At 34.3% G+C, this 25,883-nt stretch overlaps 1 protein-coding gene across 2 annotated transcripts in view; it reads left to right on the forward strand.

The window, feature by feature from the left end:
• The window catches only part of LOC103094680 (sperm flagellar protein 2), a 136,579-nt gene that overhangs the window by 50,069 nt on the left and 60,627 nt on the right, over nt 1-25,883 (forward strand). For both annotated transcript variants that reach the window (XM_056824544.1, XM_056824545.1), the window contains 5 exons: nt 575-693; nt 4,640-4,767; nt 4,868-5,006; nt 9,991-10,128; nt 21,099-21,250. In XM_056824544.1, coding sequence (XP_056680522.1) covers nt 575-693; nt 4,640-4,767; nt 4,868-5,006; nt 9,991-10,128; nt 21,099-21,250 — 676 coding nt within the window. The remainder of the gene's footprint in view (nt 1-574; nt 694-4,639; nt 4,768-4,867; nt 5,007-9,990; nt 10,129-21,098; nt 21,251-25,883) is intronic.

Consider the following 25,883-nt stretch of genomic DNA (forward strand, 5'->3'; position numbering starts at 1 on the left):
TTTTGTCCAAGTAGGTCCTTTTCCTCTTTTTATGATGTCTTTAGGATATTGCCCCAGTAGTGGTATTCAAGGATAAAAGAATTTGCAGAGTTTTATAGCCCTTTGGGCATAGTTCCAAGTTGCCCTCAAGAATGGTTGGATCAGTTCACAACTCCACCAGAATTTTACCATACCCCTTCCAACATTTATCATTTTCCTTCACTGTATTAATCACTAATATTCCGCTGAGTATGGCCATTTTCCTCTAGACTTAGAAAAGAGTCATATACCAATTGTGATACATAAATAACAATCATGTCCCTCCCCCCAAATAGAAAAACAAAATAAAAATTATTGTTTGTCTTTTTGCCTAATGTGATTAGGGCAGGTGGATTTGTGTGTGTGTGTGTGTGTGTGTGTGTGTGTGTGATTAATAATTTAGAAGTGGCACTTACTTGCAAGGTTCTCAAGTATTTAGAAGACTTCTCAAGTATCTAGAATACTTAATGTACTCCCTAGAACATGTGACAGTTTCAAAATATAATCTTGTGTAGAGTTTCCTTATGAACTGATCTTATTTAAATTTTGCCTAAAGGAAGGTCACCAGACAAGAGGTCACCTGAAGATAAAACATCACCTCCTGCACCTCCAGGACCACCACCAGTCAAAGCAGGATCAGAAGACTGGGTCTATGTGGATGAGCCACTTCCTCAGGTATAGTAGTAGTTCAGGAAAAAAATAGTAGATAATTTCCTCCTTATTCAAGGTAAGATCTGTATCATTATTTTATCTTCCCCCCCCCAATTTTTTTTCATTCACTCAAATAAATTATCATCAAAATATCTGAGCAATTTCTTTCATATTCATTGGGCCATAGTCTTATCCTTTCCAAGTCACTGAAACTTCTATGAGTCATACTTGGGAGATGCTAGTATTTACATGGGGGAACAAATTAATTCTTTGAGGCTTATCCCTCTCTTCTGAAACACAAGCAGTGTTTTTCCTGGAAAAAAGAACATAGGGCCTTCAAATGATATTTCTCTTTCTGTGTTTCCATGGCCACATGATGATATCTTTCCAATTGAATTTAATCTCTGCCTTTCCAGATGACTACAAGTTAAATAATTTAAATGATATGAGAATAGGCAGTAATTAGCCCTAAATGATTTTAGAAATTTACCTACTTAAAGTTTACTTGGACCAGAGGAGTTCTTGGGTACTCACAAATTCTAATATGATTTCCATATTGTTACTCCCTGAACAAATACCTGATTCATAATAATAATAAATAGCTCATATTCATATATTTCTTACTATGTGCAAGACAATATGTGAGAATTTTTAAAAAATATCTCATTTAATCTTCACAACAACTCTTATTATCCCATTTTATAGTTGAGAAAACAGGGTCAAAAGCTGGATTTTAATTCAAGTTTTCCTGACTCCAGGCCTGGTGCTCCATCCACTATACCATCTAAGTGCCCCTGGAGAAAAATTATTTATATATATATATATATTAATATATATATAAATCATGAAGGTCCTGCTTAATTTCTACTTTCAACAAGAACAAAGCCTTGTATGACCACTCCAACTCATAATTATCTCACAATCCAATGAATTCATGACATTTTTTAATAGTAGAAAGGTTTTATGTTGTAAAAGGTAGTGATCAGTTTTAAAGTCAAGAATACATCTTCTAATTCTGTCATATCATACATTTATAGATAAAGTTTATGTTTTTCCAACTAAAATGAGTTTTTTGTGGACAAGGAAAATATATTCTACCTCTTAATACTGTGTAACATACAGCAAATTTTATGCAAGTAAAAGAGGTTCATTATTTATAAATGAATTAATTAACTTATCTGATGAGCTTAGGGGTGAAGATTCACAGGAGGGAGGAACAGAAATGCTATCATCCTGGTATGAACCTATAAATCATCAAGGCAAATAGAAGATATAGAAAATACTTTCCTTTAAGTAACTGTGAAACTGTCACAGATTTAGGATATAGAATGAATGGATGACATCAATCTAACAAACTTTATTTAAGCCCTCACTTTCTGTCTTGGAATCAATACTAAGTATCAGTTTTAAGACAGAAGAGATAGGCAACTGGGGTTAAGTGACTTGCCCAGTATAACACAGTTAGGAAGTGTCTGTGGCCAGATTTGAACCCAGGATCTCCGATCTCCAGGTTAGGCATTTTATCCACAGAGCCCCCAACAAGCATTTATAAATGTCAACTCTTCAGATTTCTGCTAGAATTCTAATTCTGCTCAAAAGCAAAACAAGTGCTAATCATCATCAAAAAAGCATTAAATGTGTGCTGTGTGCTGGGTTGATCACTGGGGATCCCCAAAAAATTAAAAAACATACTCCCTAATGAAGGCTCTTTTATAAAGAGAGCTGTGAGGCAAACCAAGTTTGTAAATTACAACACCATATTCATTGCCTCATCATTATAATACCATTTTACACAGGGTGAAACTAAACATGATTTATTCATGTTCAAAACATACAGCTAGTATGTATCACAAGCTGGATTTCAAATCCGATCTTCTAAACTCTAAGGTCAGAACTTTATCCAATTTAACACCCTGGATCTTAGAGAATTGTTTTGCAAAGTAGAAATAATATACATAGCTTTCAAGAATGTTACCATGACACCTGGGAGAAGAAAATAAAGAAAAGAGAAAGTGGTGGTTACAATGTAGCCAAGGTTGTAGAACTCTAGATTTCAAAAAATACAGAAAGGTAGCTCTGATGGACCGTAAAGATAAAGAAATATATAGATCCAGGACAGCTAGGTGGCTCAGTGGATAGATTGCCAGGTCTGGAGATGAGAGGTTCTGGTTTCAGATATGACCTCAGTCACCTTCCAGCTCTGTGACCCTGGGAAGGCCCTTAATGCCAGTTACCTAGTCCTTACTCTTCTTCTGCCTTGGAACGAATACTTGGTTTGATTCTAAGATCTAAAAAATAAAGCAAGAAAAGGAATCTCTGGTCTGGAAAAGAAAAATGAAGATAGTGTGGGATCTGGAAATGTCATCATATGCATAACAGCTTAAGAGACTAAGGATTGTAGCCAAAAAACAGAATAACATCCCCTTAGCAAATAGTTATCCTTAGGGGGCAGCTGGGTAGCTCAGTGGATTGAGAACCAGTCCTAGAGACGGGAGGTCCTAGGTTCAAATCTGGCTTCATACACTTCCCAGCTGTGTGACCCTGGGCAAGTCACTTGACCCCCATTGCCTAGCCCTTACCACTCTTCTGCCTTGGAGCCAATACACAGTATTGACTCCAAGACAGAAGATAAGGGTTTAAAAAAAAAAATAGTTATCCTTATTAAGTAGTCTCCTTAAAAAGTCAGTTTTCCTGATTCCTAATTCAGTGTTATTTCCGTAAATGATCTTTTATTTATTTTTGAAGAGGCATTATATATGAAAGTACATTGACTTTGTCCTATTTTCCTACAGAAAATGAGCTAGGACTAAAGAATAAAAATATAGGCAGGTAGGTTTGGGAGGAAGGGCATTATAACATCTCAATAAAACGTTCTGTGCTACATACTTGGAATCCACATCTGAAACTGGGGAAAAATACTACACTGACAGATTTTTCATTCCACTGCTGGGTAGCGAGACATAGAAGTGAGGGGGAGAATTGATCACATAGTGTAAATACAAAATGCATACATAACTTGTAATGCAAAAATACTAATTGGAGGAATCAGGAAAGGTGTCTTGGAGGAGGTAACACTTCACTTGAAGGTCTAGGAGAGGTAGGTTATCCAAGTGGCACAAATGAGAAGGGAGAACACTTCAAGAAAGGAGCAAAAAGGTTGGATTGGCAAGAATACAGTGCCCCGTGAGGAAGAAGGCAGATGGTGGATATCTGATATAGAAGAGATTCCTTCCTTTGAGAGACATCAGACTGGGTGATTTCAGGGCTCCCTCAGTAAACATCTTTGGTTCTGTGAAAAATAAAGGGAGATAGCAACTATGGGCATAGTAAAACATTTTTTTCATCACATAAAACATATATATATATATATATATATATATATATATATATATATATATATATATATATATATCCCTACAATTGAAATTCTTCAGAGTTTACATTATTAAAGATTATACAAAAGAAAGTTTTGGCTATGTCATACATTATGTTCTTTTCTCCCTTTGCATGCTATAACAAGAATATACCACCCTTTCTAAAATATTAGAAATGCCTGGCAAAATTTCCCTTCAGAGTATTAGTCTTATTTTCACATTAGGAATAGTGCTGTAACATTAGGTGGCTACTTCCACGAAGGGAAATGCTCTAAATGGCTATTGCTTCTTTTTCCTCTTAGGATGTGCTACTAAATAGGAGGTTCCATAAGACTTTCTCTTATCCTCATCCCAGCCATCTTCTGACCACGTGCCACCACTCATAGGGGAGGAACAATTCTCACCACCTCCTATTAAAGCTGATGAGAGACTATGATGAGGATGTCTGTTGCCCTGTTGCCCTTACGACTTTGACTACTTAGACTTAAAACCATCTAGTTGTTCTTTGATGTGCTTTCTATTGTAGTCAGTTATAGTCAATTATTCAGAAGGCTTTCAAACATGTCGTGTTGATTTGTGTGTTTTATATTTAATAGGAAATATTTGAATATCTAGACACTTTTTGGGAAGTAATAGAAAGTTCATACATAAATACCAGCAAAGCTATATTCAGACAGATAAGAGATGAGAGACATAGTGTACTTTATTATCTACATAATGTCAGGTGAGTAAAAATTAAGTATATATAGAATTACATATTCTTTTGAGGGAAAGGGAATAAGATATATTTTATTTTCCATTGAAATTCTATTAATGTACCACAGACTAAATTACCAGGGATATCTGAAACGGCCAGATCACAAGCAGGAATTTGTATCACAATGGCAGGAGGATTTTAACAACCTCCCTGAAGACTTATGGGAGGATGAGGAAACAAAAGCTGAACTACACCAAAGAGTCAATGTAAGTTGATATTCAGTATGGCAGGCTGGCCACTGGGTAGCATATAGAGAGTTCATACTACTCCTAAATGAAATAATATTTGCAAAGGATTTAACATAGACCCTGGCAAATAGTAGGCACTCAATAAATATTTATTTCCTTCCTTCCTCTGTCCCTTCTTTCTTTCTTCCCTTGGGCATTGAAAGACTTGACTATAGGAACTGGGGACATTTTGCCCAAATAACATAATGCTTAGGGAGATGATAACTTTCTTCAAGTTTTTGAAAATCTGTCACATAGAAGATTTTAAAGAAGAAAAGCAACTCTTTGTTTCTGTCCATGATTGAAAAGAATTATTTTCCAGTGCTCCTATGTAATGACGACAGCTAGGTTACACTGTGGATAGAGTACCTTGTAGTTGGGGGGATGGGTTTAATCTGGCCTCAGATATTTTCTAGCTGTATGACCCTGGGTATGTCACTTAACTCAGTTGATATAGCCCTTGCTCTTCTATCTTTGAGTTGTTACTAAGACAGAAAATAAGGGTTCACAAAAATCTATGTAACATCTGTCATTTGTAAAACAACTTACCACTGAAAATTGTGAAAATTAATGACATTGCTCTTATAATATCTTATATTTACATGGCACTGATACTTTTTAAAAGAATACTTACCAATTCTTATTTGATTTTGATGACCACATTATTACCTATAGAACAGTTGTTTCTGCTCCTGGTTTTCAAGTGAGAAAACATAATCACAGCGAAATTAAATGATTATACCAGATCTCACAGTAAATTGAGAGACCAAAAAAAACCCATATCTCCTTGGGTTTCATTGTCATTTCTATGTAGATGACTTCCTGATCTAAATTTTACTAATTTAATATCTTTCCTGAACACAAATATTCTTACCAACTGTCTTCTCTCAAAATGGATGTCCCATACACATCTCAAACTCAACATGTAGCTAATTAACTTTCCCCCTAAATCCATCCTTTCTCTAAACTTACTTCTAAACTTACCTCTGTTGTGTACATAATGACCCTTCTAATCACATGATTTTGAAATCTTACTTTCTTTATTTTTAATAAAATTTATTCCCAGATATCTCAGCCTCTTGTACCCCTCACCACACCAAAGAAGGTATCAGCCAACATATATATGTATATATAAATTTCATTTCATTCTCTGGAGGTGAACATTCACAAGTTATTCTTCAAATATTAAATCTATAGTTATGTATAATGTTCTCATGGTTCTACTTCTTCCACTCTTCATTATCTCATGTAGGTCTTCCCAATTTTTTAAAATTAATTTGCTCTTTGTTTCTTATGGTGCAGTATTCCATCACAGTCATATACTACAATTTGTTTGGCCATTACCCAAATTGATGGGCATCCTTTCATTTCATTTTCTAATTCTTTGCCACCATAAAGAGAGCTTTTGGAACATATAGGTTCTTTTCCTTTTTCTTTGATCTCCTTGGAAAAACATACCATGTTGGGTCTAAGAGTATATACAGTTCCATAATTCCAAATTGCCCCCACTATAACTGAATCAGTCAACAGTTCCACTAATAGTGTATTAATGTCCCTATTTTTCCACATCACTTCCAACATTTGCCATTTTGCCCTTTTGTCATTTTCAGCCAATCTGATTGATGTGAGATGATATCTCAGAATTGTTTTGAATTGCATTTCTCTTATCAGTAATTAGAACATTGTTTCATATATCTATATATGACTTTGATTTTTTAAAAAATCTATACATTCATATCTCTTGCCCATTTATCAGAGGATGGCTCATATTCTTTTAAATTTGACAAAATTTGCTATATATTTTAGACATGAGATTGCTATTAGAGATAAAGTATAGAAACATTTTTGGCAACATTTATTTTATTTGTATGAAGACTTTTTAAATTTAATGTCCTCAAAATTATCCATTTTACATTTTACAATGTATTGCATTTCTTGTTTAGTAATAAATTCCTCTCTTATCCATAAATCTGATTGGTAATATATTCCCTATTCTAACTTGTTTATGATATCTCCTTTTGTGTCCATTTTTATCTTATCTTAGCAAACTGTGTAAGATATTTGTCTGTACCTAATTTCTGCCAAACTAGTTTCTAATTGTCCCTGCAATTTTTACTAAATAGTGAGTTCTTATCCCCAAAACTTTCATCTACACTTTTGTCAAATGTGAGGTTACTATGATCTTTTGCTACTATTTGCTTTATGTCTCTTCTTTTCCACTGATCTCCCTCTCTCCTTCTTAGCCAGGACCAGACAATTACTGCTTTATTATACAGTTTAAACTCAGGCACTACTAAGCCTCTTTCCTTTACTTTTTTTTTCCTTTTTTAAAATGTTCTTGATCATTTGTTCTTTAGAAATAATTTTGTTATTATTTTTTTCCTAGCTCAATAAAATAATTATTGGCAATTTAACTGGGTTAGCATTGAAGAAATAGATTTGTTTGGGTCGGATTGTCATTTTAATTATATTGGCTTTGTTTACCCATGAACAATTAATATTTCTCCAATCATTTAAATCTAACCTTGTGTAAAATTTATTTTATAATTATGTTCATATAATTCTTAGGTTTATTTTGGCAAGTATATCCCTACATATTTTATTCCATCCGTGTTTATTTTAGATGGGGCATCTCTTTCTACCTCTTCCAAGACTTCATTAGTGATATATAAAAAAGCTGATGACTTATGTGGATTTCTTTTATATCTGACTACTTTAATAAAAAACTTCATAATTTCAGCTAATTTTTTTGTTGAATCTTAAGGAGATCCATCCAACAGTCTCTCTGAGGGTCCGAGGTTACTCCATCTAGATGTGACGATTGGTTGAGTAATGGAGATGAGAGACACTGTGTGCTCAGGCCCACGTGCATAGGCATCACACAGTGTTCTGCCATGGCACAGCAGTGTGTTTATTATATAGGCTGGTGATTACATCCTTCTTTGGCACACAATCAGTTTTCTACATATGTGTTTCCATAGTACTTAACAACAGACGCATAGCCTAATGAGATGGTCAATGAAACATTGTTGCTATAGATGAATGACATAAATGGGGTGATCTAGAGGTTAGTTCTCCCTGACCTAGGAGAATCATTGTTACTTTTGGTCAGTTTTCACAACCAATCACTATTACTTAGAAGATGAGTACCAAAACATTTTAAAGCTAGGTACAAGGTTAGAGGGCAATATAATGACAGACCAAATTTTGGGTTTTTCTCAATTAAAAGTTCCATTTTTCTTGAATTACTTTAAAATACCTGGCAATATTGCCTGGGTTCTGTCCATAAACAGAATTCAATAAAGTGTCATGAAAATGATTGACATTCTTGGCTTGCCAGGCTTGTAATGGGAGTGAATGTGGCTTTGTGAAGAGGAAAAGGAGAGGGGTAACAGGTAGTGGTCTTTGGGCTTTAATTCTGTAAATGTAATCTATTTGGGGTAATAACCTAGGGGAATTAAAGTGGGATATAGATGTATTGATCCTATAAGTATTGGCTCTCATATTATTTCTCCTGTATTGGGGAGAGAATTATAATCATAGCAAGTCCATTATTTATGAAAGTTGGAGAGAGAGAAGTCACAGAGGGGGTAAATGGGGGGCTTTTGTTCTCAGGGGGCTGCCTTGCAGTTTCCAACTCCAACTGACCTTGTCAGCCAGTGGGAGGTCTATTGGCTCCCTGAAGAATCTCTAGAATTTTCCACAAATATAATCATATCATCTACAAAAAGAGATAGTTTTATTACTTCTTTTCCCATTCTGGTTCCTTCTGTTTCTTTTTCTTCTCTTAATGCTATTGCTAATAAAATGTTAAATAATATTGGTGATAATCAGCATGAAATATTATTTTCAAATTTGACTCCACATTCCTAAATCACATGTCAAATAAGTGGCCAAATTTTATCTTTTCACCCTCCATTTCTGTCACCTACATTCCCTTTTCTCCATTCTAACAGCCATCAGCTTAACCAAGGTTCTTAAACCTCTTACTTTGGCTATTTCAAAAGACTCATGCCTTTGCTCTTATTCTCTTCCTGCTCCACACTTCCTACCCAACAACTGCGAAAGTGTTTTTCCTAAAGTGCAGGTCTGTCCAGGTCTCTCCCTTACTGAATAAAGTCCAGTGACTCCCTATTACTTCTGGGAGAAAAACAAAACAAAACATAATTTCCTCTGTTTTTCACGTTTATTACCCTTTACAACTTGTTCTCAACCTACCTTTTCATCATTATTACATGTCATTCTGCTTCACTCTGTGGGTCATCTTATCTCACCTTCCTACTGCTTTTCATGCAAAATACTCCATCTCCCATCCTCATGCCTTTTTTTCTTTACAGGATGCTTCCCATGCCTGGGATATATTCCTTCCTTCCTAGAATCTAGTGTTCCTTCAAACTTTGCTGAAATGACAGCTTTTGTAGAAATCCTTTTCTGATCCCTCAAACTGTTCATGTCTTCACCCCAGAAAATTGATTTTTATTTATTTTGTATATGTGTTACACATAACTCTAAATGTATACAAGTAGTCTCCCCACAATGAAATGTTTGTTTGTCAAGGTTAGAAACTATTAAAGTTTTATGTGTCTTTGCTCAGCACTTACCACATTGCATGGTCCATGGTAGATATTTAATAAATTAATATTTCTTGATTAATTGAAGATTGATTTAGAAAATGCAGAATGTGGACTAAATAACCACTAAGGTCCCTTACAGCTCTGGTTCTTTCCTCCTGTAAGTACCTCATTGGCATTCACCCAATGATGGGAACCTTCTTGATATGCAAAAGATACCAGTTGAGTAGCCAAACTTTCTGCTGATATTGATGGATCTCATTACACTATCAACTTATTTTCTTTTTTCCCCAGCATCCTTTATTCTGATCTTTTTTCAATTTTTCATTTGCATTGTGATAATTTAGGCTGTGCATCTAAGCAATGAAATGCTTTTTATTTTTCCAATTTAGGATTTAAGGGACCGCCTGTGGGATATATGTGATACTCGAAAGGAAGAGGCAGAACAAGAACGTGCTGATATCATTGATGAATCCTGGTTACAAGATCATCTTGGAATTCTTATGAATCATTTCTTTTCTTTGATGCAGGTATGATTGGTCAGGTAATTAAAACAAAAGTATCATGTGCCACTCTCTAACATTATTGACCTTGTGAAAAGTTAATTTTAGTATCAATCACCATTTATTAAGCCCCTCCTATGTGCTAGGGCACTGGGCTAACCACTGGGAATACAAAAAGAGGCAAAAAACAGTCTTGCCCTCCAAAGCTCACAATCTAGTCTTCTAAGAATTGATATTGCTAGTACCGTTTTTCTCTCATATTCACACCAACTTACCGAGAAAGTAAACTTTAATATTTCATTATATAATTATAATTCTCAATAGCAAAATAAAAAATTCAAATATCTTCCCAATTATCCACTTACATTGCTTAGATACTTAGAGAGGGACGGCAAAATGGCCATCTGAAACTGAGTAATACTCTCCTTTGCACCAGCTTTTCAATTCACAATGCCAACCTAAACATTAAACCAAGGTCTAGCATGATATAGTACACCAGTGGTGTGAGCATAGATTCCATGTAGATGGTGGGGTATAGTAGAGCCCCCCAACCTGTAGAAAAGTAGGAGTTTGGCTGAAAAAAACGAATCCATGATTAAATTTAAATAGCATTAGGGAGCCAGGTTGCTCAGTGGATACAGAGCAAGGGCTAGAGATGGGAGATCATGGGTTCAAATATGACCTCAGAAACATCTTAATTGTGTGACCTTGCTTAGCCTTTACCACCCTTCTGCCTTGGAATCAATATATACAGTATTGATTCCAAGACAGAAGGTAAGAGGGTTTTTTTTGTTTTATTTATGTTTTTTTAATTTTGTAGCAAATAACTCACTTGAAAAAAGACTGATATTTCAGAAGAGGATAATGATAACAGTGATTATAATGATGATGATAGTTTGCATTTACATAGCACTTACTATGTTCCAGGTACTATCCTAAGTGCTTTGCAAATATTATCTCATTTGATCCTTAAAGTAACTCTGAGAGATAAATGCTATTATCATCCCCACTTTACATTTGAGGAGTATAAGGCAAAAAAAAAATTAAATGACTTTCCCAAGGTCACACAACTAATATGTTTCTGTAGCTATATTTGAACTCCAGTCTTCTTGACTCCAGGACCAGTGTTCTCTCTACAGATCCTCCTAGTTGGCTCCCAGGAAATGTTGTTGGAAAAATATTCCCATTGCATTAATGGGAAAGGTAACTGCTGCTAAATAACACCATCACAATACAGATTCCAGAGGTTTAAACTTGGATTTTATTGTGTTCAGGTATAGGTTTAGAGGTCAGAAAAATAACTCTGAATATTAAAGTTCTGAAAAGACTTTTATAGACAGAAATTACCATAATTTCATATATCTTCTTAGGTCACAGAAGTTGAATAAACTTATTTACATAGCCTTAGTTATATGTTAAAGTTGTTTCCCAGGTTCAGAGTCTCACAAATCAGAAAGGAAATTTACACATCACAAAATAACCACAGGGTCAAAGCCAGTTGGGATTATTCTACAAATAAAGCAAGTTAAATTACTCTGGGAAGCCTACTTTGGGAAATCTTAACTCCCTTTTGGCTTCTCATGTCAGGAATGTAATAAATTTCAACAAGCTAAATAACCTCCTAATCAGGAGAAATGTCCCTTAACCCCAAATAATTGCAATGAGGATTAATAAAAAGGTAATAAAAAATCATCATAATACAGGTGACTACTGAGGGAGAAATCAAGCAATAAAATATATATTAATTAAGCATCTACTCTTTCTGGGAGCTGGTGCTGCAAGTACAAAGAAATAAGTAGTCTGTTCAGGAGGAGCTCACATTCTAATGGGAGAGATAAACAGATATAACAATATATCCAACATAAATATGAATGTAATAAACACAAACATATGCAAAGTTGTTAAATACAAGATAGTTTTGGAGGGAGGAAATTAGCAGTTGGGAAATTACAAAAGGTGTTATGTAGAAAATGGTGCTAGAGGGGGCAGCTAGGTGACTCAGTGAATTGAGAGCCAGGCCTAGAGATGGGAAGTCCTAGGTTCCAATCTGACCTCAGACACTTCCCAGCTGTGTGACCCTGAGCAAGTCACTTAACCCTCATTGCCTAGCCCTTACCACTCTTCTACCTTAGAACCAATACATAGTATTGATTCTAAGACAGAAAGTAAAGATTTTTTAAAAAGAAAGAAAAGAAAAGAAAATGGTGTTAGAGCTATCAGAGATGGGCTCTATGGGTCAGAAGTAGGAATGAAGGAGTCCATTTTAGACAAACTAAGGTGTAATATGGAGTTGAAGGCTCACATGTATCTGTACTGTAATATGTACGTGAAGTAAGAGAAAACTTTTTTGGCTGCAGGGTCTAGGAGGGAGAATAATATGAAAATAGGCTAGAAAGGTTGAAGCCAGGTTGTTTAGGGCTTCAAAATATAAGAGTTCCTATTTTTTATCTGAGAGGCAACAGTAAACCACTTGATTTCATTAAGTAAAGAAGTCAAGTTGATCTACTTTTAAGGAAAATTACATTAGATATATATAAGATAGAGAAGAAGGGAGAGAGACTTGAAGAAGTGAAACCAAGCAGGAATCCACTACAATAATATAAAGAAATGGGTCTGAACTAGGGTGATAATTATGTGAGCGATGCTTTGATGGTCAACACATCAAGATTTGGCAACTGTTTTGATATTCAGGGTGAGAAGAAAGGACAATGCCAAGGTTACATAACAGGAGACAAAAAAATAATGATTCCTTTGACATAGACAAGAAAATTTGGGAGAGGGAAGGATTTAAGACAAGAGTCACTTTCCTTTTCCATATCATGAACTCCCTTCTGCAATCTAGTGAAGCCTATAGCTTCTCAGAAGCAACATTTCTAAACTCAAAAGTTAATATACATAGGATAACAAAAGAAACCATTTATATTGAAAAATCAAAATGAAAAAAGAAACATAAATTTATAAACCCAGGATAAGAATTCCTAGTTTATTGTGGCACAATCACAACTTCAACTCTGAACATGTTGAGTTTAAGATGTTTCTATGACATGATGTTTGAAATGGCCAATAGGCAATTGATGGTGAGGGATTAAGACTCAAGAGAGATTGAGATTAAATATATAGATATGAAATGTATATGTCTCCTGACACCAATTAAATCCATGGAAGTTATTAAGTCACCAAGAGAAAATGTAGAGGAAGAAAAAGAAAGAGCCTAGCACAGAACCTTGGGGAAACCCTGAAATTAGCTGATGTGATGATGAGCCAGCAAAGAAGTCAGAGAAGGATCAATTAGATAGGTAGGTAGAACACCAAGAGAGGGTAGTGTCATGAAAAGGTATTTTTATATTTAGTCAATTAATTTCTATAATGAGCACTGAAAAAAATTAGAGTTCTTTAGCCTTTAGAAGAAAAAGCTACAGGAAATCCTGCTAAATAGCTTTATATATTTCATACATGTGTGGTTAAGTGGTGCAGAGGATAGAATACTGGACTTGGAGTCATGAAGACATCTTCCTGAGATTAAATCTGACCTCAGACTAGCTTTATGACCCTTAATGAGTCACTTAATCCCATTGGTCTCAGTTTCCTCATCTGTAAAAATAAGCTGGAGAAGGAAATAGCAAACCACTATAGTATCTTCACCAAGAAAATTCTAAAATGGGGTCACAAAGAAGCAGATATGCCTAAAAATGACTAAACATGTGTGGAACTATCATTCTGGAAGGCAAAGACTTATTATGTATGGCCAGAAGGATAAGGCTAGGGATCAGAGACTCATCATCAGAAGGTAACTCAGAGGTGAACCCATTCCCATAATTTAATGAATATCCTTCCTAGAAGTAGTCATCCAGATTGTTCTTGAAGACTTTAAGTAAGGTATCCATGCTGTTATGCAAGAGCTCTGTTTCCTAGGAACTCTTGCTATACTTTAAACCTAAATTTGGCCTCTTTCCTCTATCTGTTGTTCCTGGTACTACCCTCTGATAACCACGTCTAAACCATCTGCTACATAATTACCTTTCAAGCATTTGAAAGCAGCTCTCCTATGCTTTTTTTTTCTTTTCTTCAGCCTAGCCATGCTCATTTATAGCTTGTTATATGCATTCTCTCCTTACAGTACATGGTCTAGCTCAACTGCCTTTTTACTATTCTTTATAGATGATACTCTCCTATTTCCTCACTTTTGCCTTGGCTGTCTCTAGTGCTCTGAAAGCACTGTCACTTCACATTTGCCTCTTAGAATTTCTTCTTTAGAGGAGCTGAGAGATACAGTTGATGAAGCACTGGGCTTGGGGTTAGAAAGATTCATATTCATAAATTCAGATTCAATCCAAGGTCCTCTTGACTCCAAGTAGAGGAACTCCTTCTACTATACCTCTCTCTCTCTCTCTCTCTCTCTCTCTCTCTCTCTCTCTCTCTCTCTCTCTCTCTCTCTCTCTCTCTCTCTCTCTCTCTCTCTCTCTCTCTCTCTCTCTTTCCCTCTCTCCCTCCTGACAATGGAAAAAATTTATAAAACACATAATAACATAATAAACTAGAATTTTATCAAACAACATAACATAATAAACTAGAATGTGATGATATCACTCTAGTATTTTTTCCAAGAAAACACCAAATGGGTTCCCAAAGCATTGGACACAACACTCAAATGACTGTACAGTAACAACATTCCTTGTTTCCTTCAAAACTGATGACTTTCTACACAAAGCCTTTTATAATCATTATTCAATCCCTAGGACCTCTACGGGGGTGGGAGGAAGATAAGTCTTTTGTATTCATTAAATGTACTCCTTTAACAGTGATTTCTCTGACCCCCCCCCCATTACCTAAGGCATGGTCTGTTGCTTTTCACTTTTCCACAAATGGCTTTTGGTACTCTTAAGGGGATTGAGGGTGACCAGTCTCTGCTATTGTGTCAAGCCACCACTTATTATGCTCCTTCAGTTTTAAGGGGTCCCCAGCACCCTAGTGCTATTTATCTTCTTAAAATTATGTTAGATTTTTTAAAAATTACCTTAAGGCTTAGAATCAATATTATTATGTGTCATAGGTTCACCAACACAGACATAGATGAACAAGACCTTCATCACTGTATACAGTGTGAGAGACAAACAGACAGGGTAGACAGACAGAGATAAAGATACAGACAGACTGTTTCTCCCAGGTGGATTTAATGACACAGACTTTTTCTATTCAGGCAATGGAAAGAGTCTGCTCCCACCTATTTGTTAAGAATATCTTCTCCCAAAAGCAAGTTCTTAGAGACTTTCACAAGAATTCCTACCTCAAAAGAGATCTGGAAATGCACAAAGTCCCATTATTTATTTGTAGATATGTTCTCTCCTTTAATGTGAACTATTTCATTTTCTTATTTGAATGCCCATATCCTAGTATAGTACATAGAAAATTTCAGGCACTTAATACATACATATTGATATACTGATTTCCTATAATCAACCTTTGTATCACATAAGTCTTCACTAGTCATTTTCCTTCCACTAGATAGTCTTCAACTTATTAATGTCCCACCTAAGAGCATACTATCACCTTCCTATCATGACTTATGGTTATTATGATCCTACTTCCCAAATCATTATGACTCTCTCTAAGCCATTGATTTTTTAAAAATGTTGAATAGCATAAGAACAAACAAAAATCCCTGAGGATTATCAGTCAGTCAATCCATCAATCATCAAATATCTAGTAAGTGCTGGCTGTTCCAGGAACTAAGCTGAGTACTAAGAATAGAAAGAAAAAAGAGGAAATAGTTCTTTCCCTCAAAGCACTTATATTCTCAAGGATTCATTTATTCTCAAGGATGGGAGAGACATTTTAGCCTGCAAGGAAGTAACAAGTAGATAGGAAGAGATTGAAGAGAGAAAGGATGGAAGGGAATGAAATTGGGTCAGTTTTCTAAAGAAGATTGGATGGGATGGAGTCATCACAACACATTGAGGGTCTGGTCATGTCAAGAAGGATTATTTCATCCTCAAGGACTAGAATAGAAGAAGAAATAGAGCAAAATGATATCAAGGGATGAGAGGAGAAATTTAAAAGAGAGGGGCTAAAGCAAATGACCTCATGTTTCTCAGTAAAGTATGAATTGATATCATCGATTCAGAGAGTGGATGGAGAGGGTGCTATAGTAGGCTCAAGGAAAAAATGTTTAAATAACTGCTGTGTTTGATGGGATAGAGACTCAATGAGGGAAGAGTACAAGATTTGCTTTGCTGCATAAAGGGCCCATTTGATCTAAATAACAAATTTGTAGTGCAAATAATCTGTATGATCACATTTCTTCCTCCTACAGTTCATTTAAGTAGTATGTGAATAGAAACTAAGTGGGTAGACTATAAATCATTCAGGATCAGGATTTGGAAAAGTGTAAACAGAGATAGTACAAGGGACAAAAGAATTGAGAATAGAGAATTTAGAAGGAGTAAAGCAAAGGGAGATATTTGATGATTGATTATCATTAAATAAAGGAATTTCTGAGTTTTTGATCATGGCAATACAACTTTTTTTGGAATTCGGGGTCAAATGTATGACCATTCTTATAGATGAGTTGAAGCAGAGATCAAAAGAATTGAAAAGAGAGAAGAATGGGGAGTATCTGAGGGATCTTTAGCATTTATGTTCAAGTTCTCTAGTAGGAGGGCAAAAGTTTAGGAACAGAGAGTCTCTGCCAGGAATTTAATTCTGTAAGAAAAGAAAGAGGATATTCTGGGGCTTTGCAGATAATAGCTGCCAGGATCTTACTTGGGGCATACAATTGGACAGAATAAACTACTAAGGAGTTCTTGCAGTACCATAGGATGCAGTTAATCTAGACCTATTCACTTTAACTCATTGGAGCAAATTAATGCTATCTTTATTCTCTCCTTACTTAGATATCATTTCCATAGTAGCCATTATTATTTTGTCTAAGGAAATAAGTTTTATCTAAATACAGAATAATTTTCTAATAAGCCTCTTCAAAAACAATGTTGTTGTTCAGTCATTCAGTCATGTCCCACTTGTCTTACCCCATTGACCATAGCTATCCATGGAGTTTTCTTGGCAAGGATACTGAAACAGTTTGCAATTTCCTTCTCCAATTGATCATTTTGTCAGAGGTTAAGTGATTTGTCCAAGGTCACACACCTAGGAAGAGGCAAGATTTGAACTCAGGTCTTCCTGACTCTAGACTCAGCATTCGATCCACTGAGCCACTTCAACAAAATAGCAGAATGGGAACAGAATAGTAAGCTTTTGGACAATTAAATTGTCCAAGAAGGACTTGGATAGATAGTTGTAAAGGATGCTATAGAGGGAATTCATATAATGAGTAAAAAGGTTGGACTTCTAATATCATAATACAGATTGAGACATACCACAAGTGATACCGTATTCCTGAAATATAACTACAGTGAGAGAGGGAAAAACTTGATGTAACTATGCTATTTCCCTTGTTACATGGGGAAAATGATTTAACAAGGTTATTTTGATAGAGTAGGAAATTGATTTATCCATCAACACCAGTATTATAAAAAGTATTCCACTATATTCTTTGTGTAACATTACCAAGCTCAGGAGAAAAGGGGAAAAAAGAGTAATGGGAAAAATATCTTCCAATTTCTAAAATGTCTTCCATAAATATTGTAATATAATTTAGCACTTTCTGAAGATTTCATAACTTCTTCATGATTTCTTCTATCCTGAAAAGTATTATTCTTGGTTACTTGTCAATAAGTAATTTGTCCTGGACACTTTTTTACAGAAAATGATTTCTATCTGGCTTATTGTGAATGTGGTTTTCTGCAGGTTCCCAGGAGAGTACAGTTTTGTCAGTTGGAGACTCAATTTCTGTTGGTCTAATAAATCAAAGCATGACAGGTGCAAATGCTTGTTGCTAATCTTTGAGATTAGTAAGCATAGGAAAACTTTAAAAAATCAACTGGCTTTCTCTAAAAGGAAATAGGAAAATGCTTAATTTTATTCTTCCCAATCATTTTTGCAAACTTTATTTTCAAGTAGAAGTGAGGTTTTTGTATAATTTTAAATCCAAAAGAGGTTACCTAAAATTCCTTCTAATATTATATATTCAACAATGAGGTGATGTTGTGACTAGAGCATCTGTCTGGACACAGGAACACTTGAGTTCAACTCCAGTCTCAGACACTCACTAGTTGTGTTATTCTGAGCAAGTTGCCAAACAACATTTTTTGGCATTTAAATGTCCTTTGGTTCACTTCAACCAAGTTTCCAAGTTAGAAAACTCATCATCATTTATAACAACAATGCAATACTAGTTTCTTGGTAGTCGACTATATATCGTAGGATTTTATCAGCATAGCATCAGCTTCAATTTTTTTTTGGAACTGAAGTAATAAATTTAAGCATGGAGGAAGTGTGGTTCACTGGAAATATCTTTGGAGTGGGAGACAGAAGATCTATATTGTATCTTCATTCTTTCACAAGTGAAATGAACACTTTACCCCTCGTGGCCTCAGTTTATTTATTCATAAAATGAGGAAATCTTTTAACTCTAAAATTCCTTAAGAAAATAGAATAAATCCTATATGTTGTATAGAGAGAGAAGCAAGTATTTGAAATGCCATCACCACAAACTGGAATTTGAAATTTGGTGTTAATACATTGGCATGTCCTCAATATCTTTTGTATATTAGTCAAAGAGGTTCTGCCCTACATTGCATTAGAGTTTCAGGGTTACATAGTGCCAAAGGTACCCTTGCATTTCTATACTGCATTGAGTTAGGCAGCCTGCGAAGAAGTCATCAGCTACACATGTAACTGGTTTGTTAGTGATTCTGCTCCACATACCATCAACTCTGTGTCTCCTGAGACAGGAATGCTAGTGTCTTTTTCTGAGCAGTCCCCAGAATGAATGTAATGCTAGTCAGTGGTAAGGGCATTATTCTCTCTGACATACCATACTTTATCATAGCATCTAAGGCCAAGGGGAGTATGGAAAACATTTAGTTATCCTTTTATGTATATGTCTTATCTCTCCATCTAGAATGTATGCTCTTACCCTCTATTACAGCACCAAAGCATATCTACCTACCTACCTACCAATCAATTTATTTATCCAGCTCTAGATCTGTATAAAGATAGAAGGAGGGAAAGGCAGAGAGATCCAGGGGTGAGAGGGGATGAGAAGATAGATGAAACTTTAGATCTAGAATAGAGATATACTAAATTATATTCTCCAAAGTACCTGCTAGGTTTAACAAGTTCCCCATTCTGCTTGAACCTATTCTAGATATTATCAATAAGATTTTTGAATTTAATATGAATCTGAGTCATATAGCTCATCATAGACATGTTGAATGACCAGTGAATCTACTAATATAGGACCACATATCAAAGACCAGAAACTTCTAGCACTTATAAAAAGGGTGAGTCTTCCTCCCTATGGAACATGGGAGACAGTTTTATCTTAAAATAATAAATTTATCAATATCACTGGCATTTATATATAACAATTTAAATTATCCAAAACACTTCATACTCATTACCCTGGACAAAGAATATAATCCCATAAATGTAGGCATAGAGTCTTTTGAATCATGAAGTCCTTCCCCACATTTCCATCCCAGGTATGATCTTTACTTAGAGCTGGCTATTGATGAAGACAATGACCAGTCTTCTATATCTGGCTCTTAAACTATCTGCCATCAGTGAATAAGCATGCACTGCTTCATGAAACTCTGCTCATAAATGAAGCTACCTTGGCATTAATTCCATATCCTGGGTTCTCATGAACAATATTTAGGGATGTGAGAATCAATACCTAGCAAAGTATTCTATAAATATTGATTGGATGCTTGATATGGGGGCTTAAGAATACTACAAAAAGTTTGAAATAATACAAGTAACTCCACATACTACAAATACTGCTCCTTTTGCTTGATTTTTAAAACTTCACAGAAATGGGGTTTTTGTTTTTGTTGTTGTTTTTAGGAAATACATTTACACTTACATCAGGGTCAAATATTACAAAGTTGATTACGTTATAAGTTAGCTACACTTAGTTTCCTGACTTCTAGAAAATACCTTCACATTTTTTTCCTTTTTTAAAAAAGTTTGTTCATTTAATTAATTTAGAAAATGTTTCCATACTTACATGAATCATGTTCTTTCCCTCCCTCCCCTCCTCCAAACCCCTCCCATAGCCAACAAGCAATTCTACTGGGTTTTACATGTGTCATTGATCAAGACCTATTTCCATATTATTAGTATTTGTCCTAGGGTGATCATTTAGAGTCTACATCCCCAACCATATTTCCATCGAACTATGTAATCAAGCAGTTGTTTTTCTTCTGTGTTTCTGCTCCCATAATTCTTTCTCTGGATGTAGATAGTGTTCTTTCTCTGGATGTGGATAGTGTTCTTTCTCATAAGTCTTTCATAATTGTCCTGGATCATTACATTGCTGCTAGTAGAGGAGTCTGTTACATTCAATCGTACCACAGTGTATCCATCTCTGTGTATAAGGTTCTCCTGGTTCTACTCATTTCATCAATTCCTGGAGGTGGTTCCAGTTTATATGGAATGTGTCCAATTCATTATTCCTTTTAGCACAATAGTATTCCATCACCCACAATTTGTTCAGCCATTACTCAAACAAAGGGCATCGCCTCATTTTCCAATTTTTTTGCTACCACAAAGAGCATTGCTATAAATATTTCGGTACAAGTCTTTTTCCCCTATTATCTCTTTGGGGGTATAAAACCAGCAGCGGTATGGCTGGATCAAAGGGCAGGAAGTCTTTTAACACCTTTTGGGTATAGTTCCAAATTGCCTTCCAGAATGGGTGGATCAATTCACAACTCCATCAACTGTGCATTAATGTCCCAATTTTGCCACATTCCCTCCAACATTTATTACTTTCCCTTGCTGTCATATTAGCCAATCTGCTAAATACCTTCACAATTTAAATAGACTGGAACTGTCTCATCTTCTTCATTTAACCTTCATGTTTGCTTTGTAAGGTGGAACTTAGCCGTTTCCAGGACATAAAGACTTTTCTACAAGATTACTATAGGGGAATGGAAGGAAAAATCCCCACCGACCTTGCTAAATCTGGATATACTCGAGTTCCCCTTATAGATCTTGATGAAGAGGATACCGATATCACCTCCAAGTAAGGTTATTGGGTTTTAATGTAGCTTTTTAAATGGGGTGCTTTTAAATTACATTGAAATATATTTAATAGAAATTCCTATCCTGTTTTAAATAATTATTTGTATGAGTTGCACATTTAAGTGAAAACATTAGACATTATTATCCCAATTTTATAGTTAAGAAAACTGAGAAATAGCAGGACTAAGTGTGTTCTAAATTTACTTATTCTAATCAGGTTAATGAATGTGTTTAAGAGAATATTTGTTGGGTTCCACTAGGCCCTTCTTAGCCTCTCTAGCTCTTGGAATCAAATGATATATAGATATAGATATAGATATAGATATAGATATAGATATAGATATAGATATAGATATAGATATAGATGTAGACGTAGACGTAGACGTAGACGTAGACGTAGACGTAGACGTAGACGTAGACGTAGACGTAGACGTAGACGTAGACGTAGACGTAGACGTAGACGTAGACGTAGATGTAGATGTAGATATAGATATAGATATAGATACAAAGGGAATAATATTTAAAGTTAAACAATACAAAACAGTTTAGAAATACTTGGGTTTTACAGACCAACTTCTTTCACTTCCCTCAAAGAAAGAAATCACAAAGCCCCAAAACACAGAGGAAAAAAAATATTTTAAAGAAAATGTTTTTCCTCTTTTTTTATTTTAATAAGAAATTTCCACATAAGTTTTCCAAAGTTATATGATTCATGTTGTTATATATATATTATCACATGAAACATATTCATTTTTATAAGTGAATAATCTTATAAAACAAAAACCCCAAGTCATATTCTCAAATAAATAAGTGATAAATCATATGTTATCTTAATTTATACTCCAACAATTCTAGAGGTGGATAGTAGTCTTTTTCACAATTTGCTCAGAATTGTCTTGAATCATTATATTGCTGTTAGTAGCAGTCTATCATATTTGATCATTCCACAATATTTCAGTCACTATGTATAATGTTCTCCTGATTCTGCTCATTTCATTCTACATTAGATCACATAGATCTTTCCAGTTCTTTCTAATATCATCCTTTTCATCATTCCTTATAGCACAATAATATTCCATCACCACTATATACCACATTTTATTCAGCCATTCCCCAATTGAGGGACATCCCTTTAATTTCCAGTTCTTTGGCACCACATAAAACACATCTATAAATATTTTTGTACAAACATGTCCTTTCCCATTTTTAAAAATCTCTTTGAGATACAGACCTAGTGGTGGTGTTGCTGGATCAAAAGGTATGTTTTTTTTTTTTATAGCCCTTTGGACATAATTCCAAATTGTCCTCCAGAATGTTTAAATCAATTCACAATTCCACCAGCAATGTATTGGTGTCTCAATTTTGACAAGTTTCCCCCATCTTATATTATTTTCCTTAACTGTCAACTTGACCAAGCTGATAAGTATGGTATCTCAAAGTTGTTTTCACATGCATTTCTCTAATCAAGAGGAACTTAGAACATTTTTATATAATTATTGATAGCTTTGATTTCTTCATCTGAAAACTGCTTATTCTCATATCCTTTGACCATTTATCAAACTTGGATTCTTATAAATTTGACTTAGTTCCTTATATATTTGAGAAATTATATCTTTATCAGAGAAATTTCTAATGAAATTTTTTCCCACATTGTTGCTTCTCTTCTAATCTTGGTTGCATTAGTTTTGTTTGTACAAAACCCTTTTAATCTAATGTTATCAAAATTATTCATTTTACATCTTGTTCTCTATCACTTGTTTGGTCATAAATTCATCCCTTATCCATAAATCTGACAGGTAAACTATTCTAGGTTGACATAATTTATTTAATAATATCACTCTTTATGTTTAAATCACACATCCATTTTGACCTTATCTTGGTATAGGAAGTGAGGTTCTCCTAAACCTAATTTTTGCCAAGTTGTTTTCCAATTTTCCCAGCAATTTTTGTCAAATAGTGAGTTCTTAGCCCGAAAACTGGGATCTTTGGATTTATCAAAAACTAGATTTCTGAGGTCATTCACCCCTACTCTATTCCATTGATCCATCCTTTTATTTCTTAACCAGTACCAGATTATTTTGATGATCACTGCTTTATACTGCAGTTTAAGTTCTGGTACTTTTGGGCCACCAACCTTCACATTTTTTTTCATTAGCTCCATTGATATTCTTGACCTTTTGTTCTTCCAGATGAATTTTGTTATTATTTCTTCTAGTTCTATAAAATAGTTTGTTTTGGTAGTTTGATAGGTATGACCCTGAATAAGTAAATTAATTTAGGTAGGATTGTCATTTTTTATTATACTAGCTTGGCTACCCATGAGCAATTAATGTTTTTTAAATTGTTTAAATTTTAATGGTGTGAAAAATGTTTTGTAGTTGTGTTCATATAACTTCTGCATTTGTCTTGGCAAAATAGATTCCCAAATATTTTATATTGTCTAGAGCAGCAGTTCTCAACCTCTCAATTTGTAGCAATGAGAATACATAATACATATAAGTTATTTACATTTCAAATCATAATTGTAGCAAAATTACAATTTTGAAGTAGCCACCAAAATATTTTTTTGGTTTGGGGTCACTGCAACATGAGGAACTATATTGTGGCGTCACAGCATTAGAAAAGTTGAGAACCACTGGTCTAGAGTAATTGTAAATGGAGTCTCTCTCTTTCTAACTCAATCTTGAGTTTTGTTAGAAATAAATAGAAATGCTGATAATTTGTGTGTATTTATTTTGTATCCTATGACTTTGCTGAAGTCATTAAATATTTGCACCAGTTTTTTAGTTGATTTTCTAGAATTCTTTAAGTATCACATCATATCATTCACAAAGAATGATAGCTTAGTTTCCTTATTGCCTACTTTAATTCCCTCAATTTCTTTTTCTTCACTAAATTGCTAAAGGAAGTATTTTGAGTACAATAGTAAATAATAGTGGTGATAATGGGTATTCTTGCTTCACTTTTGATCTTTTTGGTAAGGCCTCTAACTTATCCTCATTGCAGATTATAATTGCTGATAGTTTAAAATAAATACTACTTATTTTACCCTTTTATGCCTATGATTTCTAGTGTTTTCAATATCAATGGGTATTGTATTTTGTCAAAAGATTTTCTTTTATTTATTGAGATAATCATGTGATTTCTGTTAGATGAATTATTGATATGGTCAGTTATGCTGATGGTTTTCCTAATATTAAACCATCTTTCTATTCCTAGTATAAACCCCACTCAGTCATAGTGAATAAGTCTTGTGATAAAATGGTGTAGTCTCTTTGCTAGTATTTTATTTAATATTTTACCATCTATGATCATTAAGGAAATTGGCCTGTAATTTTTTTTCTCTGTTTTTGATCTTCTTGGCTTAGATTTGTGACTTGAAAAGAATTTGATAGGACTCCTTTGCTTATTTTGCCAAATAGTTTGTATAACATTTAGATTAATTGTTCTTTAAATGTTTCATAAAATTCATTTGTTTATGCTTCTGGCCTTAGAGGTTTTTTTCTTGGGGAATTCAGTGATGGCTTTTTCAATATCTTTTTCTGAGATAGGACTATTAATTATTCTATTTCCTCTTTTTTGAATCTAGGCAATTTATGTTTTTATAAATATTTATCCATTTCACCTTGATTATCTGATTTATTGTCATATAATTAGGTTAAATAGCTCCTAATAATTGCTCTAATTTCATCTTCATTAGCAGTGAAATCACCCTTTTTATTTTTTATATTGATAATTTGATCCTCTCTCTTGTTTAAAATCAAATTAATTAATACTTTATTTTGTTTGTTTTTTTTATAGAACCAACTCCTAGTATTATTTGTTAGTTCAATTGTTCTTTTACTTTTGATTTTATTAATGTATTCTTTGATTTTTAGGATTTATAATTTAGTCTTTAACTGGGAATTTTTAATTTGTTTTTATTCTGTTTTTTTTTAGTTGCATGCCCAATTAATTGATCTGCTTTTTTCTCTATTTACTTTCCCCTGAGTACTCCTTTGGCTATTTCCCTTAAATTTTGATATGTTATCTCCTCATTGCCATTTGCTTCAGTGAGATCAGTGAATGTTTCTAAAATTTCTTCTTTGACCCACCAGTTCTGAAGAATTAAATTATTTAGTTTCTAATTAATTTTTAATTTGCCTCTCCATGAACCCTTGTTGATTATAATTTTATTACCTCATGATCTAAAAAAAATTGCATTTATTATTTCTGGTTTTTTGCATTTGGTTGTGAAGTTTTTATGCCCTACTACATGGTCAATTTTTGCATATGTACCATGTGCTGCTAAAAAGAAAGTATGTTCCTTTGTAGCCCTGTTCAATTTTTCCAGATATCTATTAAATCTAACATTTCTACAATTTCTTTTGCGACAGAGGCTATGCCAGCCTCTGTCACACTTTCTTATTTATTTTTTGGTTAGATTTATCTAATTCTGATAGAGAAAGTTTGCAATCTCCCACTAGTATAGTTTTACAGTCTCCTTAAACTTAAAAAGTCCTCCTTAAACTATTTTAGTTTCTCCTTTAAAAATCTGGATGCTATACCATTTGGTGCATATATATTAAGTACTGATATTTCTTCATTGTCTATACTGCCTTTTATCAAGATGTAATTACCTTCCTTATCTCTTT

Source organism: Monodelphis domestica, chromosome 3 (genome assembly GCF_027887165.1).
Source record: "Monodelphis domestica isolate mMonDom1 chromosome 3, mMonDom1.pri, whole genome shotgun sequence".
Classification (NCBI taxonomy): domain Eukaryota; kingdom Metazoa; phylum Chordata; class Mammalia; order Didelphimorphia; family Didelphidae; genus Monodelphis; species Monodelphis domestica.